This window comes from Aptenodytes patagonicus, chromosome 3, assembly GCF_965638725.1.
Source record: "Aptenodytes patagonicus chromosome 3, bAptPat1.pri.cur, whole genome shotgun sequence".
In the NCBI taxonomy this organism is placed as follows: domain Eukaryota; kingdom Metazoa; phylum Chordata; class Aves; order Sphenisciformes; family Spheniscidae; genus Aptenodytes; species Aptenodytes patagonicus.
The window spans coordinates 29,473,735-29,492,667 of record NC_134951.1 but is presented as its reverse complement, the minus strand read 5'-3'; the positions used below and the strand labels follow the sequence as shown (position 1 = coordinate 29,492,667).

Below are 18,933 nucleotides of genomic sequence, written 5' to 3'. Positions count from 1 at the left end.
TCATACAGACACCCCATCATTTAACACGCAACTATGGTAAACCATGGTTGACAAACAGCAAAACGTCAACTCCTTCTAAGCCACCAGAATCCTCAGACTATCAAGGGTCATCTGCAGAGGTACAGTAAGGACAGAGATTCTAGTCTAATGACCTTCCTTCACTAAAACTGTCACTTCACTAACAGCCACTAGAGTTTCAGTGCTTCAGAGCTGCAACATCCTTTGCATATTAATGCATTGTCTTTATTTTAGACCTTTGTCAAATTATTTCTTTCCTTTTTTTTTCCCCAAGTCTTTTTTTTTGATGTTCTGTTTGTTAAGGTTATTGACTTTAGGAAAACTCAGCCTCAATGAATTTATGTTCAAAGTGCAAATGGTTAATAAATTATAACACTATGCAATGAACTGGATGAGCAAATGTGGAAAAGTACCTTTTTTTTCTTTCTTCTTAATAAAGCAGTTTATATACTTTGCAGGTTTCTTTCCTTAAGTTGTTTACTTTGAGTTCATAATGTACTGTAATATTCATGAACTGCAGGAATTAGATTAATAAATTATGATCTCCAGTGCAAAACCACTAAATAAAGAAATATCCAATCACTGTGAAGAAGATGGCACAAAAGACTGACTGTGATATATAAATCTTTCCAACAACTGAAGGTTTCGTTTAGGGGGGCAGTGACCAATCGTTGCTCTAATAAGATAGCTATTTGATGACTTAACAGGAAACGAGCTTTGGTCTTATTTCCAGCCCATGACTTCCATAGAAACTGCTAGTATAGCAATTAGGATTGTGCCGGCAATCAAGCTGGATGACCGAAATTTGAATGGGCTTGGAGCCAGTGTCTCCTCTAATGTCATTACAGTCAGTGAAAAGATTGCAGCTGGATCAGGCTGCAAACTGACTTCTCACTTGTAGGAGTTGCTCTTGCCCTGGGTTAGACCGAGGGCTCGCTGAGGGGAAGCTTGTGCTACCATCACCTCTGTTGTATCTGCTTTTTGCCTATCTGCGCTTTGATGCCTGTTGCTATTCATGTGACACCTTCTGGTGCTAAGTTTACGTGATGTCGACGTGGCTTTGCTCAAAGATGCATAACGAACTTTCCACTCCCTCCTTTTGTGCGAATGGGTGCGTTACTGGTGCTCACTGCAGGCGTGTGTACGTATACAGCACTTCAAGCACAGGGGACTGTTGCTTAGAATGATTAACAATAGCACAAAGTTGAGTCGGTTGTCAGTTTCTAATATATTCCTGTATTTTCTTTCATCTCTTAGCTGGTAACTGAACTGTAAGATTAATTGATGGTACTTTAAAGGGTTTATAGACATGGAAAGGTGGTGTTTTCATTGAATTACAATGAGGTGAAAGCAGTTTGCACTGATTTCAAATGGGGGCACTGTATTTCTCACCTGCTGTTACAACTGCCAGTAGTTTCAGTGAGTTTCCTTTATGTAAGCCGCCATGGTTTAACATTATAAATGGGACGATTGGGATGGGGTAGGTTGCTGTGAATTTCTGAGGCATTCTGAAACATTTTCTGCCCAAGAGAGCAGTTATGTATTTTATATGTAGACTGCATTTGGGTTTTGGGCTAAACTGAAGAACAAGCTTGATCTCTCTCTCTTCTTGCACCAGTGATTCTATCCCAATGCCTTGCCCAAAGTGCAGCAGCTTCGGTGGGGGTAATGGAGAGCGTTCCCTTTCTCCTTATCCTCCCAAGCAGTCTCTGTATAGCAGAGATTTCCAAGGTGTGGCTGGCTGGATGTTAAGCACTTGTACTTGGCTTTAAAGAGAGTTTAACATTGTGACCATCCCTGTCAGAGCCAGCAGATTGTCCGCCCTGTAGCATCTCAATGCTCTTTTGTTCAGATGTGCCAGAAGTGGTCCGAGCTGGCAGCTACCAGGCAGGCTCCTGCCGAGCCTCCGCTCGGTGCTTAGCTCTAGGCGCCTCCCAACACACTCCTGGGTCTTGCTTTTCAGTACCTAATTCTACCCCACCGCTGTATGGGGATCAAAGGCACAGAACACAGGATCCTGGGATCCAGGCCACTCAACGTGCCGCGTTCATCACTGCAGTGTTTGTTCTTCTTTTTGGATATTTACTTAGTATTTTTGTGCTGATGAAATGAATACGAATACTGTAGTTTTCCTCTTACTTGCATACACCTCCTATCTAGTATGTTACATACATTTTGAGATTTGAGGATTTAATTCTTGTGGCTTTGAAAGAAATCTTCCCATTTGGGGCAGATTGTAAATCAAGACTAGTTTTATTTCAGAAATGAGAAAGCAGGCAGGGTAAGACTATGGAGTAGAGACATTTCAGACAATATATTGACCACAAGAACTTTTTTAGTTAGTCCTATGTCTGTCTTTTCTGCTTTTTTCTAGGAAAAGGTTTTGAAATTGGGTAGTTTTGTAAGATATTTATACAATTGAAACAAGTGTATTCACTGCCTATAACCACAGTCAGAATGGTGGAAAGTCAAGCTATGCAGACATAAAACCTCAACTACTTGTTTCTGTTTATTTAAGTCATGTACCATCAACTAATCTTATGTGCTTGACTAATTATAAGAAGGTAGCATTTTTCTTTCTTTATATGCATTGAAATACACACAAAGAATGCTAAAATGTTAATGTCAAGCAAAGTGATTTTTTTTGTTGTTGTTTTACATTTGGACCACTTCAAATAGTAACTGCTAAAGGAATGTTCAAAACTTCATATCATGAAAAACGTCCGTAGTGACTCAAACCAGTATTTCAGATTCACAGTGAATGTTGTTATGATGATCATATTCTAAGCTATTTACTACCTAATACCAGACCTTATCTTCAGTAGTGACAATTGGAAAAAAAAAAACCACCTTTTTCTTTTTGTATAGGGAACACCGATTCAAGGAAGTAAACTCAGACTGCCAGGATATCTATCAGGGAAAGGTTTCCACTCTGGAGAAGACAGTGGCATCCTGTCAACAGCAGCTACCAGAGTTAGAGCTCAGTTTGCAGGTGAGTGTCTTGACTTTAGAGCTTGATCTACCGCTTGGTTTGTTTTCCACCTGAATACTTAGGGTCACGTTAGGGTGTGAGGGAGATGTCAGAAGAGTGGGAAGGCATGAAAGTCCTACTGCCTCCACATCAGTATTGCCAAGGGTGCATATAATCAGGATAATGGTCCTCTGTTCACATGGTTGCACAGCAGGTACGTTCAGCTCTGGATGTGCAAATTCATGACTGCAACCTTCCTGACAATGGTATCTCCAGTGTATCTGCCTAAGGAACCAGGGAAGAAGCATTTACTTAAAAAGGGTTCAGTTCTTCACAGTATTCAAGCTATGCTCAACCGTGTTGGAGCAAAGGGGTCGCTTAGTAATGACTTGTCCATTTCTTTTGAAAGAAGAACTGCAGGGAGCAACTGTAGATGACCTTATTAATGGACTATCCCATAGAAATTTTTAAAACAGTATATGAAAACAGAAAGCAGTGAAGCTGTGCTCTTCCAGGATCCTCAGAGCAGCTAGATGGTTAGAACAGGAGATAGGTCTAAAGGCTTTCCCTCACATCTTAAGCTCTGCAGAGCATACTGAGCAGTACTGGAAAATCCTGTTCAAAGAGTAGACGTCTTTGGAGTTAATAGGTGATTTGAAAAATGAGCCACCTGGGATTTCAGTTTCAACTTGGTGTTCTTCACACATACAGGGAACCACATTTGTCAAGATTGACAAGATTCAATAAGTAATTAGAAAATTATGAAAAAAAAATTTAATGTTTTTCTGTTTCAGATTCTTTGTTGTGGTTTTTTTCTTCATGGCACATTGTCTGAGCAGGCTTTCACTTTAGCAGGCTTGCTGGGAGCTCATTTACTCGGCCCTTTGTTTGGGAGAATGTATGCTCTGCCCCTATTTACTTGCAGTTTCAACTGTATGTTTTGATTTTTTAAAAAAAGAGGGGTATGTGTTTAAAAATTGGGATATTCATCTGCATCTCCAAGGTACATATATTGGGAAATCCTGAATGCATGAAGAGACCAGGTACTGAATTCTTTCAATTCAAAGCTGAGAAAATGGTGGGGGAAAGAAAGGATCTGGCTGTTGAGTGAATATACAATGCATGTCTAGCAAGTCAAGAAAAGTTGCCAGGATAATACATTTTTAATGAGATGTGCTAGTGATGAATTAACTATGTCTCAGCATTTGATCTCACATTCCCTTCTCTTTAGTGGGAGATACGGCATTGTTCTATGCTCTTGTTTAATATCAAGATGAACTTGTAGATGACCATGATCGTCATCTAGTGTGCCTGCTGGAGGTCTAAAGTTTAGCTTGTGCAATGAGGTATTCTTGGGGTTGCCAAAGACCTAGGAAGGACCTGCGTACCTTTTCCATCCTTACGTCTAACACTGATGGATATCTTTTCTCTTTCTAGAAACCAGAAGAACTCCAAGCAGACCTGGAAGCCGAGCAGGAAGCAAGGCTGGCAGCAGGTCAAGTAGCCGCCGAGGCAGTGACGCATCTGACTTTGACATTTCAGAAATCCAGTCTGTATGCTCAGATATGTCAGAGACTGTTCCTGCTACAAGCAGACCGACACCCCGAGCAGGTTCTCGGCCAGGATCAGCCAAGCCTTCTAAAATTCCAACTCCCCAGAGAAGGCCACTAGCCAGCAAATTGGACAAGTCCTTGAAGAGATAATATGATTGGCTCCGTAAAGGTCTTTTCCTTTTGCATTAAGTATTTAAGTTTGTAAGATGTAAAATATTATGTAGAAATTATTGTGAAATATCGCAAGAGGTGGATTTTTAATTCTGCAGATGGCCTTATTTGTGTATTTGTCTTCTTATTTTAAGTGTATAATTTTTGTCAGATTTGTTTTTGTTTATGCCATATCCTGTGAGAAGGGGGAAAGAGTTTTAATGTAAACTAACAGTTGTACACAGTAATGTGTAGAAAGTACACTAAAAATAATTGCCGAATGTACAGTGTACTGAATGTACAGTAAGTCTCTGCAACCTGAATAAAATAGGCCTATCACTATGTCATTAGTTAACAGTAAAGGATACCTCATGATTTTTCTTTAAAAAAGAAAAAGACAATACTAAAAAGCCAAAAGACACAATTACACATTTTGAGCTAACTAAACAAACACTAAAGGATGTACGTCAAAGCTACTAAGGAATAGAAACCCACAGTCACAGTACCCTTATTTATACAGCATCTCTCAGAGAACTCACAGAGTTAATTAAGCACTCGCCGGTAATATGATACTCCCAATACCTTGCAGCATTTCTGTGCCATTGCTTTCAACGAGGCCAGACACATTCTGGATATCTGAACTATTATTCTGTAAGAATATCAATATAAAGTGCATTCATGTAAATGTGAGGTTTTCTTTTGCTTGAGTGGATGGTAGCACTGTATCATTGAACTCATTTTGTATCAAAGCAATTTTGCTTGCAGAAAGCTCCGAAATAAACATGTCCCTTAACTTTATTTCTATTGTATTTCTTATTTCACAGGAAGATAATTTTCTGCGTTATGTTTTAGGGCATATGACCAATAATTACCATAGTAACATAGGCTTTAATGTAATTTCCCATTATCAGCAATCAGATTTTGGTTAGCTACTGTATTTGTTTAATAAAACACTAAATTGCACATATCATTTATGAAATTATATGTAATTATTTTGTGTCGACAATTATTTGCTCCATATTAAACTGTGACATTTATATACCACGTATGAAAGGCATAAAGAGTAATTCGGTTGCTCTTTTAGTCAGTGAAATGTTTTTGCCGTTCATGGATTCTTTGAAAGGATTAATAATAGTTCATTTTCAGTGGAAAAAGGATGCAGCTTTAAACGGGAGTGCTGCAGAACGGCTGGGTAGGTGCTGTAGTCAGTAGTGACAGAATCCCTAGAAATTCAAAATGCTCTTTGGTAATATCAGAAAGACTCAGGTAGAGTTTGGCCAACATGGCAGACCAAATAGTCTAAACCTGACCGTTCACACACCAGAAAATGACGTACCTTCAGTAGAGGAATTTTAGGGGAAGACTGGTTTATGGGTTGTTCCCTTAGTATGCTGAAAGTGAAGCAGAAGCTCAGTTGATTACATGCGGGTAATGGTGATATCTGTGTTCTCTGCTAGCACTTACTGGAAGTATTACTAAGACGACGTTTTCTGAGTTGTCACAAAAGTTTCCTGCAGACTCACAGGTTGACTCACACAATCAGTTTATAAGAAACAGAAAAACAAAATAATACTCAAAAGATAATTCAATCAAAATCCACTTGCGTCAGGATTTCCTCCAACACAGAGTTGTATGAGTGTTTGTGGAAAGCGGACAGTAACCAGTCCTGCTGCAGCTGGTTTGGGAATCAGCACACGTATTTACTGAATACTAAAGCATCAGTCTCTGCTGCGGTGCTTTATCTTTCTGTGTTTCACCTCTCCTGTTGCTGCTATTTGTCCAGTGATTGCTTTCCTAGGACATTAAAATACATCAGGATGACTTCAGTGCTTTTTGGAACCCCGCAACACCCTTGGGTAAAGAGAAGTAGTCTACATTTACAGATAGTCACTGAAGCATCTCTACTTGTCAGCAGGAGAAAGGAAAAGGGTAGAATTTAGGCACTTGCACAGGTAACTTGGCTGTAGGAGGAGATGATGCCCCATGTAACGTTCTTGGTGCATTTTATAACCACAGGACTGATGGAGAAGGGGTAGGGATGGCAAATCTGAATTGCTCCCATGCGATAGGTGCATGGTTCAGTTCCTTGTATCCTAAAAGGACAGAGCAGCTCATTCTGCACGAGGTAATGTTGGCACATACCTGAAGCACCTTGTGTGTATATTGCGGTCTTAGCTTTAAAGGTATTCAGAATACTTCATTAATTATGCAACTTTATGGAATTTTTGTGTTGCTACATTGTAATTTTACAGAAATTATTAGAGCTGTGATCAGCTTCTGAGAAACCCAATGTCTGCTAAAGAACCCAAGGACTAAGGGGATTTCTGTGGCTTGTCGGCTACTGCAAAACAGGGGAGGCTGGGGCTGGTAAAGCGGAGAAGTTCATTTCTGGGTTTGAGAGAATCATCCGGTATTGGAAACCCAAGTAATAGTAAACGAAATGGGACTAGGATCTCTGTTTAAAAAAGCCCAAATCTTTCTCAAGCTGTTATACCTTACTTAATTACCTTCTTCCAAAAATGATTTAACTGCTTTAGATTGATACTAAGAGCTCCCAAAACTAAGAGACTTTCCAAAATTCTGTTCCCTGTGTTACAAAAATCATACTGACAAAAGTCTGAAAATAAACATCGGATCCTCTGCACTTCTCTGACCCAAGGACGAATCTGCAGAATTTGATGAAAAAGGCGTATTGTGGACTTACCAGTAAGTGACAGGTAGCTCAGTTTTAGTGAACTGTTTTTGTAAAGAAAGAAGTGGTATTCAATTTCCATCCTCCTGTAATTCAAAAATATTTCTTCTTTGGTACCAGCATAAATGAGAGAGGAAGGATCAGCCCTATAACCAATTCCCCACCTTGTTCAGTCACATGAGTTTTTATATAACCTCGTCATCAGAGATGCATTTTCTCCCTTTTATTATCCTCCTTCTAACGACAGGAGTTGATCCTAAATTCACCCAGCCTGCTGGATGACCATAAGTGGAGTCAACCTTTTAGTGTGGCCTAGACTCTTACACCTGTATATTCTGTGATTCTCCTGTGCGGCGAAGGAGCAGAGGTGATGGGGAGGGAAGAAGGGTTGGAAAGCTTATGGCTGTGAGAACCATATTGTTTAGTGAATAATGCATATTTAGCACTTGGAAAAGCTGGCTCAGTTCTAGGCTCCTGTACTTTTTCGGTCATTTTCAGCTTTCTGCATTTCTGTTTTGCTGCCTTCAACATGGGAAGGCGTCCACAGAATTTTCTGAAGTCTGCAGGTGAAACCGGTAAGCAAAAAATGTGCCATTAGAAAAGCTAGTGATGCCTTGTGGCTTAGGCATCCTCAGCTTGTTTAGGTGTTTTGTGAGCCTCTTAATTAAATGCTAATATAATAGATGACAGTAATTCAGGCTTTGCCTACGGCACATCTCTTCACAGAAGTGTAGGGGTAAGGTTATATGCAATCTTAATTTAAAAATTAATGCATTTCATAAAAATAAACTCTGATGCAAGCAGCTATATCATACCATAGTCAGCAGCAGCGTTTGAACCTGTTGCTGCCTTTGCTGATGCCTGCCGTAGGAGCGGCAAGACTATCTACGCCCCACAGCTTGCATACGAGAGGGGGGCCATAGTGCTTATGTATGTTGGTGACAGTGTGGCAAGAGGGCACGTTGCTGAGCACTTGCTGTAGTATTCTGTAAATAACCACAGGGAGAGAAAATAAGCATTACCTGGTTTGCTGCATCTCAGTACAGCTGCCCTAACAGCTTCCAGGTGTTTCCAGTTCTTGGGCTGTATGGTAGCGTCTGAGCTCATCCTAGGCTAGTGGTATTTAGCTAGATGTTTGCTCTAACTGCGGGCCATAGTAGGGAGTGGTGATGTTAGGAGGTTTATATCTTCATGCAAGGCGAGTGGAATTTTGTAGAACAAAGAAAAGGTGCTTTCCTAATGAAAATTGTTCTCTCTGCTGAATTTGAATAACCTGTTTGCAGACATGGAGGTGGGAGAGGTGGTTGGCTTGGTTGCTTGCTTTTTTTCCAATAGTGTTGTCAGGTTAAAGGCAGGTAGGTTACTCATCTCTGTAGAAAAAAGTTGTATTTGTTAAAAAGGGGAACATTGCAGAGGAAAAGGGAGCTCTTCAGAAATAACGGATGCGGCAGCAGCTTAAATTTCACGTAACTTGCATGAAAATGCCTGGTGGCTGATATTTTTGAGGTATTTTTTATGCAGACTGAAGTCCTTCTGTCAAGACTTGTTCAGAGTTTGGCTGTTGCAAATGAAGTAGTATCTGACCTGAAGCTAAGAGAGTCTTGGGGGTTGTCGTTTCATAATTAAGTAGTAGTTCTGAACTGAAATTGTTCAAATAGCCTGAATTGCAGTTCAGAGTGCTCAAACTGCATTTCTGTATTTGAAGGTTCAAGGAAAGAGTGATGAAGGTGAATTGCGTAACTTAGCTGGCATCCTGGATGAGTACGTATGAGAAAGTTAATAGATATGTTCTTAGCACTTGGATGATTGAATATGAGTAAGAACCCCAAACCATAAATCAGGCCCTGTCAACATCTACAATGTTTTTTGTTCCTCTGGGAGGAGGCAGCCAGAGTGATGACAGCTCTGTCCTGACAGGAAAAGCTGACTTGGAGCTTTTTGTGGGGGTCACAATGGTCTTTCCAACATTTAGAAAAATATCCAACACCTTTTTTTTTTTCTCTTCTCCTCCTCTTTTTGGGGCTTGATCGTAGCTCTTCCAAGTCGTCTTTTATTGGCAGAATTATGGGGACCTAGGGACCTATGAAAGAGTTTGCACTGTCTGGGCTATTTTTAAAGGCATTGAGTTCATATGATAAAGAAACATCTCTATATTTAAAAGCCTGTGATCAAAGTATAAGACAGGAAACAAGTCAGTTCAAAATGAGGATGAAAAAAATAGGCTTGTAAATACTGCAAATATTGAGCAACTCCACTTTTGCTGATCAGAAGAGAGGGTGTAGCTTCGCTTCTAGCAACACTGATTTGAAGCTTTATAGACCAAATCAACAAAACAAGGAAATCAGGAGTAGGTAGTGTTCACCAAGGCTGCTACAGGAACTGAAGGGTGAAGTAGCTGAGCTGTTCCCTGGAGTCCTCTCATCTCATGTGAACATGAGAGGATTGAAAAGTGTCTAACATAAATGCAAGCTTTTTCTTAAAAGGTAGTGGTAAGCTCTGGGAAACTGCTGATCAGTTTGGACTTGAAAAAATGATAGAAGCAATAATAAATGATATATTAGTGGAAACCTGAATAAATATACTATGGAAGAGTTGGCTTAGCTTCTGGAGGGAAGTCATGCCGTACAGGCTGCCTGGAAGCCCTTGAAAGGATCAGTTAGTGTGGACAAAGGTTGAGATAGACCACACGGCTTTCCAAAAAAAATTCAGCAAGGTCTTTCACCACAAATTCTCAAAGAAGTAAGCACTTACGGGATCGAAAGAAAGGTCTTCATGAGGTTAAATAGCACGTTAAAAGCTAGGAAAGACAGTGTAGGATAAGGTAGTCAGTTTTAACAGAAGAGAGGTCTGCAGTGGAGCCCTTGACGGGTTTTAACACAAAGCTGCAAATGCTGGCTCAGAAGATCCTGAAGTGCACGTTGTTGGAAGGGTGCTCTGGAAAAAAGCATCACCGCGTTTCTGTGATTCATCGCGCCTCTTGGGAGGTGTGCATTGCTTTCCACTGACGCTGAGGATCCCGCAGTGAGGAGCTCAGCCCTAGCCAACTAACCTTTAGAAGGCTGATTTAAGTAGAACGAATCCCACCCCAAATTAGTGAGTTTATTTCTAGCTAAGGGTAACATGGGATGGGATTTTCATGAATGATTTGGAAGTTCTGCTGCTGGCTTTTACACTTACACACCCTTTTGGTGCACTAAATGTATTTTAGAGGTATGCAAAGTATGGGCCATCATGTAATTTAGCACCATTTCTAGTCACGTTCAGGAAACGCAAACCATGTAACATGGGTGGAGAATCCAGTCACATTATTACTCTCAAATACTTTAGGAACTTTTGAGCATTCCTGGGATCCTTCAGCAGCAAACCCAGGTACGGGCAAGTGTGTGCCCCGCTGTGCTGCTCCCAGTCACATATGCCTCTGCAAAGCACCTGCAAATCCTGTTTCCTTTAGGTTCTCCGATCATTTGTCCTACTGGGATCCACTGGCATCAGTGTAAATGAACACATCTTTCGTGGGACGCTCTGGCAGGCCATGCACATCCTCAAGACCCAAACCATTTAAAAACTTAATCATTGAAAAGGATACCACATTGACACGTTTCTCTTCCTTTCAAGTGTCCTATGGATCAGAGGAAGATAACAGAAAGGGGTTTTCCCAAAAGATACGAGCTATTTATTACTTTGGTGTGGTTGCTTTGGTTTTTTTTCTCTGTTTGCATTCTAAATAAGCATAATTGAGTGTATCCATGCATAAATAGCTCTTTCTGGAATGAAGAAAAATAAAAATAAGTAAGTGTTAAGTTCTGGGTGCAATGAATATTTACTGAAAACTCTTTCTTTGAATAGCTCTCCATTCAGTCAGAAATGAATCCAGAGCACAGTTTATTATATTGGAACTCAAGGGCGAAACATAGACATGCATTTTAAAGCAAATTTAATTTGTTCTGTAAAAATACAATGAGATGCAGTAAACAAACCACAAATAAATTAGGCAAGCCTAACGCCTTTTTCAAAAGGAAGGCAAAACGCTAGCAGTGAATGCTGTTTCCACGCATTGTTATTGTTTTTTCCTCGCAGAGTATATTTGCAAATACTCGGTACGGTTGTTCTGAACCGTACAGCAGCTCTGCAGCATTTCCTATTAAAATGAGCAAACTGAATTTTCCAGCCCATGTGTGTGGCTCTGTAACAAAAGCCGAAGCGATGCTTTCCGCGGCCAGATGGCGAGGAGAGTGTGTGAGCCGCAGCTCCTGAACTCGGGCTGAACCTCCCGGTTATGGTCCCCGCGCAGGCACAGCTGCCTCCTCGCCCGGGAGGCCTGGCAGCAGCTGGGGAGAAACGGCCCGTCGGGAGGCGATGGCTCATTATTTCTGCTGATGCTTGGGAAGATCGTTAGCCTGACCACAGCGTTTTCAGGCGCTGGAAGGCCTTTGTAAGTCCGCTGATGTGGTTATTTAGCCAACACAGGCTTCTCCGTGTGATTTCTTTTTATACACACATGCTGTGTTTACCTGGGAGATGAAATAGTGAAGAAATAATCTTTAGTCTGTTACCCCCACACACTTCAGGGTTTTTTTTCCCCTCTTTTTTCCCAGCTTATGAAGACTTATTAAATCTTTCCAGATTTTTGAGGAGGGTTTTGTTCTTAATGATGCAGAAGAATTTTAATGTAGCTCTCGCTAATGGAAAAGCTCTTCTTAATCACTGATGGAAACTTCAGCCCCTGAATGAGCGCTTAGTATTTGGTAGCTTTAAAGCTTTCCACGCGAGAGAGCTCCTCCTCCCCTCTGAGCTCCTACTCTGTTTCCAGTGATGTGCGTGTGACTCTCCAAAAATGTTGCCGTGATCTCATCCAGTAAAATAACTCTGGTCAGTACCAGCCCAAATCCTCCGTTAGGCTGTAGCTGCTACAGGGGCATTAGGCTACCGCCACCACCCTCTCTCCCCATTGCAGGAGCAATGCCTTGAGGTCAGCACAGGGGGAAACTCTGCCCTCTCAGCAACAGAGAGTAATGAAATGCGGCAGCGGTCGGTCTATGGGCAGAGTTGGTGGCTGGGGTGGGTGGCAGGCAGCTGCTGGGTGGCCCAGTTTCACGAGAACAAGACTTCTGTGATAGCTGGGCACGACTCCCCTCCAGCAGCGAGAGGCCTTGTTTCCCCCAGCCAGACCATGCTGGTGCTGGGAAGGTTCCGCACATGTTGGACCTGTCCTCTTTCTAATGCCAGGTGGCTTCATCAGGCTCAGGGCTGGCTGCTGCTTTTGGTTAGTTGCTGTATCACAAAGTGATGGCGATGTATAGAGCAAGAATTACCCCAGTAATTTCCAAATTCTGCAACTGAATAGCTCTTTACTTAGTCAGGAATAGTGACCAGTAACAACATGGCCTGTTAGCTGCTCTTGCGTTTCCTCTTTGGCAGGAATCTAAGCATTCTCTCTCTGTGTCCGCCACAGAGGCTTTCTGAAAGAGTGTGGCAGGTGGGAATTTGGGAAACCCGATCTCCTTTTCTGAAGGTGCACGCATGTAACTGTGTATTGAATCTGTAGCTCCAAGTACTTCCACGGGAGGTGAAAGTGGGACCGTGCCATCACCTTGTGTGTCCTGCTGGTCCATGGAGGTGGACCAGGATTTATGCTACTTGCTGCAGCATGGAAGTACCTCGTAGGAGTAACTGAGTAGCGGGACCCAGACCTGTAAGATACACTTTGGTCTTTTCTAACCTTCCCTCAAGGGCACGACTTTGTGCATGGTGGAGATTTCCCGTTTGGTCATGTTTCTTTATTCACAAAGCTCCATGATTTTTGTGTTGGAAGGACTGTTGAAGATGTATTCATTTCTCCTCCTAATGGAAGGTAGTAAGTTTTTCATTTTCTTTTAGAATATGGCTGAAGTTTAGACTTAATGCCTCTAAAAACTCTCTTTGAAAAAGATAAAAATTTCTCTTTTTGTAGAAAACGCCATTGCGTTGGAAGGGGCAGAACGGTCTCCTGTGGTTTTTATTAACCATGATTTGAGTTAAACTAGTGTTGGCAGAAAAGACAAGTTGGTAATGCAGACCCATTCCTTTATTTTATTAACTTTTTCTCTGGTTTATGTTATTCTTGTCTAGTGAAACACTAGTAGAAGCAGACGGTCAGGAATTTCCTAAATAGCAATGCAAACTAAAAAGGGGGTTTATCAGCGCAAGTTGAGTTTTTCAATCAAAATGGCAGAGATTAAGGAATCTTTTCCTTGTCTTAGATATGTGGCCTGCTGTATACAGGAATGTCTTTTCATATTATGTCTTTATATATTAGTAGTCAGACTCTGGCCCTGAATGCTATGTTATTAAACTCTAGGGTATAAGATGTGGTCTCCAACTCCACATAAATAAAAGTAAATATTTTCAACTGAGTACTCAGATATGTTGAGGGAGTTTGAGTTCAGGCACAGCGATGTCATTTGACCATTAAAAAACCCAACAACCTCTGAAAAAATACATAATTTTGCAATAATTATGTAGGGTATGATTGTTAAAAGTACTGAAAACCTTCAGAAGCACCTGTTGGATGGGCAATATTTTACGCAGCTGCTTTAACTTCAAGTGACGATTTGGAGAGTTCTGTTTTGGGGGTTGGTGGTGGCTTTTTGTGATTTAGTGCCTGTGTGTGAGCTTACCAGACTGAGGTCGTTTGTAGTCCAACACAAGGATGTATACATGGTTTGGAAGGTAGAGTTAGAGATAAAATCATTTGGATCAAAATCCAAGAGGAGAAGACATCATTTTGTTGTTGTGATATTAACTTGCAAGGAAACATTTTTGCCGTAAATTGTACTGTGTAAACTCACATGTGCAGTCTCAGACTGGAGCACCAGCTGTGTCTATCGCTGGAGAGATCTAGTTAACAATGCATGTCAGAGAAAATTATAGCATAATTTATTCATACCTCTTAGAATAGCAGAAATAAGGCTGAAATCCATGTGCCTGTAGACAAAAGGTTTTGTCCTAGTTCCTATCCTGTCCAAGGATGCTAGATCACAGTGATAAAATGCCATTGTGATGGACGACAAAGAAAAAGCATATTAAAGTATAGTTCCTAATTAAAGCCTGAAATAAGTGTGCAATTCAAGTAGAAATAACTGACAGAACTTGCCAATTAAAGCGTGAGCAGCAAGTCCCGTAGCACAAAGCTGTTTTCCTGGCTCTGAGCATTTGGGTGGGGGGTGAGTTTGGGATTGACTTGATCAAGCCTGGAGAAAGATGGCCAAAAATCAAGTTAAATTTATATTTTTTAAAATCAGTGTTTAGTTGTGTTTTCTGTCAAGGTTTTTCTTCAGTTAGTCTTTCAGGAGGGAAGACGGGCCAAAAGAAAACAAGGAGTCTCAGATGTAATGTCATATCTTGCAATAGCTATTCTCTGGCAGGGCTCTGTTCTGGCAGTAAAGCAGAACATGAACAGTGCTTCTTCAAGCTGATACAACATCGGGAGGGTCTTTTACACAGAGGGACGTTGCAAAACGGTGTAAAGAGGCAAGCTAGCGTGTCAGGCTGCAAGATATCAGGGCATTTGTTGAGCTGGTATTTCTTGACACAGTTCTGTAAGGCACCAGTATAAAGCACTTGTGTTGGTGATCATTCTATAGTTTAAAAAAAAAAAAAGTCAAATTACTGGAAATATGAAAAATACTACATGTGATAGTTTCCTGGCTAGTCTTGGTTTGCCTCAGAAATGCTCTGGTGATGCTATGCTTCCAATAAACATTAATATAACAAAACACATTCTGTTTTCAGCACTTCTGATGGTGACTCTCCTCTCAATTCTCTAACTCTTTGTTGTCTGGTCTGGTGAAGTGGTTACGGCACTCTGCCAGCACTTTTCCTCTCTCACTAAACTGAAGGCTGTATCGACAGCGATGACTAGCAGAGTTGGAAAAATAGAGATGGCATTTCTCGCTCACAGGGGGTTGGTTTTCTTGTTCTTGGATTTCATGGTTCTGGGTGGAAAAATTGTAATGACTGTTTGGTACTTCTGTTCCCTATGCTGAATGAAACAGAGAAATTAAGTGCAATGTGCGAATGCAAAAGTCAATATATGTGAGTACTTTGAAAAATCCCAGATAAATGCAGGTCTAACTTTAATCTTCAATGGTTTGCCTTAGGGTATTTTTTCCTGTTCATACATATCTCTTCCTAGCATATCACAAAGTTCACCTGGAGAATGGAATTCAAAATGTACTGAAACACTTTTTTTTTTTCTTTCTTTTTTTCTGAAGCCAATAGGTGGTTGATTTAGAAAGGGATAAGTATTCTGTGTACTTCCAAACTTTCTCTTATGTTAGAGAGAACATGTTATCTAAGTTTTGCTCCAAAGAGATGTTTAAAATTAAAAAGCAGATGAGAGGGGAGAGCAGAAAAACACCTCCTGGTGAAGTTAGAATTGCTCTGAACAGTGTAGCCCAAAGAGAAATAAGATGCATTTGCTAAAGGTAGCATGTACTGAAATTGTCTACAGGGTAGAATTGCTCAGCCCTTGTAGGAAGTGTCCTTGTCGTCGTCTAACTTCAGCTCACAACTGAGCACCACCCAGCCGCTCGCTCACCCCGCCCCCCGCCCCCGGTGGGATGGGGGAGAGAATTGGAAGAGTAAAAGTGAGAAAACTCGTGGGTTGAGATAAAAACAGTTTAATAATTGAAATAAAATAAATTAAAATAGTAATAATAATAATAGAAAATACAAAGCAAGTGATGCACAATGCAGTTGCTCACCACCCGCTGACCGATGCCCAGCCAGTCCCCGAGCAGCGGCCCCCCCGGCCAGCTTTCCCCAGTTTATGTACTGAGCATGACGTCACATGGTATGGGATGTCCCTTTGGCCAGTTTGGCTGTGCCCCCTCCCAGCTTCTCGGGCACCTCCAGCCTTCTCAGTCGGTAGAGCATGGGAAGCTGAAAAGTCCTTGGCTAGTGTAAGCATTACCTAGCAACAACTAAAACATCGGTGCGTTATCAACTTTGTTCTCATCCTAAATCCAAAACACAGCACTGTGCCAGCTACTAGGAAGAAAATCAACTCTATCCCAGCCAAAACCAGGACAGTCCTAAATACAAACCTGTGATTCCTGTGGCACTGCTGGTCGGTCCCTTATTCTAGTAACTGTAACCTCTGCAGAGTGCTGCTCTGCTCTTACCGTTTTACAACCAAGATAGCTAAAGAGCAGAAAGAAGGGAGGTGGGAATATGCCGCCTTCGCAGAGGGGAAACGGAGAAGCAGATTAAGCAATTTGGCTAGGAATATTCAGGAAATTTGCTGGCAAATCAGGAAACTGGTTGGGCACACTCTAAACCTTATCAAGTCCTCAACCTGAAAAGAACATCCCTCTCTTTCAAGCACATCATTATTGAATTATGTCTGTTTAGGAGCCTAAATTTAATCCTCCTTGTCTGAAAAGACATCCTGAGTTATCTGGAAATTTAAATTATGATTAATTTTAAAAATAGTTAAATGTCAGTGTTTACTCATAGAGGATTCTCAGGCAGAGAAGGCATTGGATGTGCTAGGTACAAATGTACAAGTCAAGCAGTTAGTTACACTACGCTGTGCCCATCGAGTGTTTCTGCTAGGGAACCCAGGCTAGAGGGAAACACAAACATGAACATGAATTTATCTTTCAGTTTGGGGCTCTGGAATGTTTCTGGTTTAATAGTGTTCTAATAAAATCAAAACACTGAATCTTTCCCAGCAAAGTTATAAATAGAAAGTAGGCACCCTCCTTCTTATACAGAAAGATAAACTGCAAAAGGAGATTGTTCGCAAAATGGAAAAAATTCAATAAAAAACGCTGATGTTTTACTTGTATCTCAGAGCTGCTGCACTTCTGGTAACAAGCAGCTGTTATTTCTCTTTCATTTTCCCCGTGTAATTGATTTACTCCCATGACTGAGAATGGCATGATGCAGCACGAGCAAGACAAATGGCCTTTCTGCACAGTGGCCCCACTGTGCCCCTGACAGGTGAGCTGATGGTGATCTTGAAGTCTCGGTAGCCTCAGCGTCTTTGGGATTGTGCAAACCATACAACCAGAATCCACTAGGAAGAGAGGTCAAAACGTACTTCTGCTCCTGTGTTACAATCCACATCATGTTTAATTGGGTCTGCGACTTGCTCTGCAGATGGTGCAAAACTGGGAGGAGTGGCTGATACGCCAGAGGGCTGTGCTGCCATTCAGAGGGATCACGACAGGCTGGAGAAATGGCAGGCAGGAACCTCATGATGTTCAACAAAGGGAAGTACAAAGTCCTGCACCTGGGGAGGAACAACCCCAAGCACCAGGACAGGCTGGGGGCCGACCAGCTGGGAAACAGCTTTGCAGAAAAGGCCCTGGGGCTCCTGGTGGACACCAAGCTGCCCATGAGCCAGCAGTGTGCCCTTGTGGCAAAGGCGGCCAACAGCATTCTGGGCTGCATTAGGAAAAGCATTGCCAGCAGGCCGAAGGAGGGGATCTTTCCGCTCTGCTCAGCACTGGTAAGGCCACACCTGGAGTCCTGTGTCCAGTTCTGGGCTCTCCAGTTCAAGACATGGACATACTGGAGGGACCCCAGCAAAGAGGCACGATGATGAAGGGACTGGAGCATTTTACATAAAAAGAGTGGCTGAGAGAGAGGGAGCTCTCTCTGACTTGGGGAGAGGTGGGAGTAAAGAAGATGGAAGCAGACTCTTCTCAGTGGTATCCTGTGAAGGGACAGAAGGCAATGGGCACAAGTTGAAAAACAGGAAGAGTACTTAGAAGAAAATTTTTGCTATGAAGGTGATTGAATGCTGGAACAGGTTGCCTAGACAAGCTGTGGAGTTGCCATCCTTGGAGACATTAAAAACCTGACTGTACATAATCCTGAGTGGCATGCTCTAGCCGACCATCCTCTGAGCAGGGGGGTTGGACTAAATGATCTCCAGAGGTCCCTTCCAACCTCAACAATTCTCTGATTCCGTGACTTACACCCTCATCTTTAGAACATACAAAATCATATTCTTAATGTTATTTGGTATTTATAGTGCTACTGAAGCTGGGAGCATCAGCCACAGCTATGGCTCCCAAGGAGCTGTCACTATAGGTAGACAAAACTTAGGACCATGAAAGAGAAGGGCAAAGAAACAAAGTGATTTGCTGAAGGCAAGCTGCAAGTCGTATCTTCCTTATTCCTTGCACAGTGCTCTATTCACAAGTCTTTTTTTTTTTTTTCCCCCTCTCTCCCCTCCCAGAAAATGCTCTGGATTTTGTTTCAAGGTCTGCATGAGTAACGAATGAGATATGAATGCACAGATCTCGCTTGTTATAAATATACTAATATAGATTATATTTCTGAACCAAGTTTGTCCTCTATTCAGCACTTTGGGGAAACAGAGGTACATTCATTCTGTGAGAACCTCTTCAAAGATCTATTCACAGCCACTCATGGGAAGTGCTACATCTCTGGGCATGTGTGAGAGAAAAAGCACTTTAATTGAAGGCATGAGTAACTAACTGACTGCCAGATTGTGACTGGCCTCTGTACAAGCCCAAGGTTGCACATGTTCT

General features: G+C 41.7%; 1 protein-coding gene across 7 annotated transcripts in view; it reads left to right on the top strand.

Annotated features, from left to right (window-relative positions):
• DST (dystonin) overlaps nucleotides 1-5,659 on the top strand; it is a 315,857-nt gene extending 310,198 nt beyond the window's left edge. For 6 of the 7 annotated variants that reach the window (XM_076332973.1, XM_076332971.1, XM_076332965.1 and 3 more), the window contains 3 exons: nucleotides 9-119; nucleotides 2,887-3,010; nucleotides 4,427-5,659. In XM_076332973.1, the coding sequence (XP_076189088.1) occupies nucleotides 9-119; nucleotides 2,887-3,010; nucleotides 4,427-4,692 (501 nt within the window). In that variant the 3' untranslated portion in view covers nucleotides 4,693-5,659. The remainder of the gene's footprint in view (nucleotides 1-8; nucleotides 120-2,886; nucleotides 3,011-4,426) is intronic. The other variant, XM_076332968.1, reaches the window with a different exon arrangement.
• Nucleotides 5,660-18,933: the final 13,274 nt, after the last annotated feature.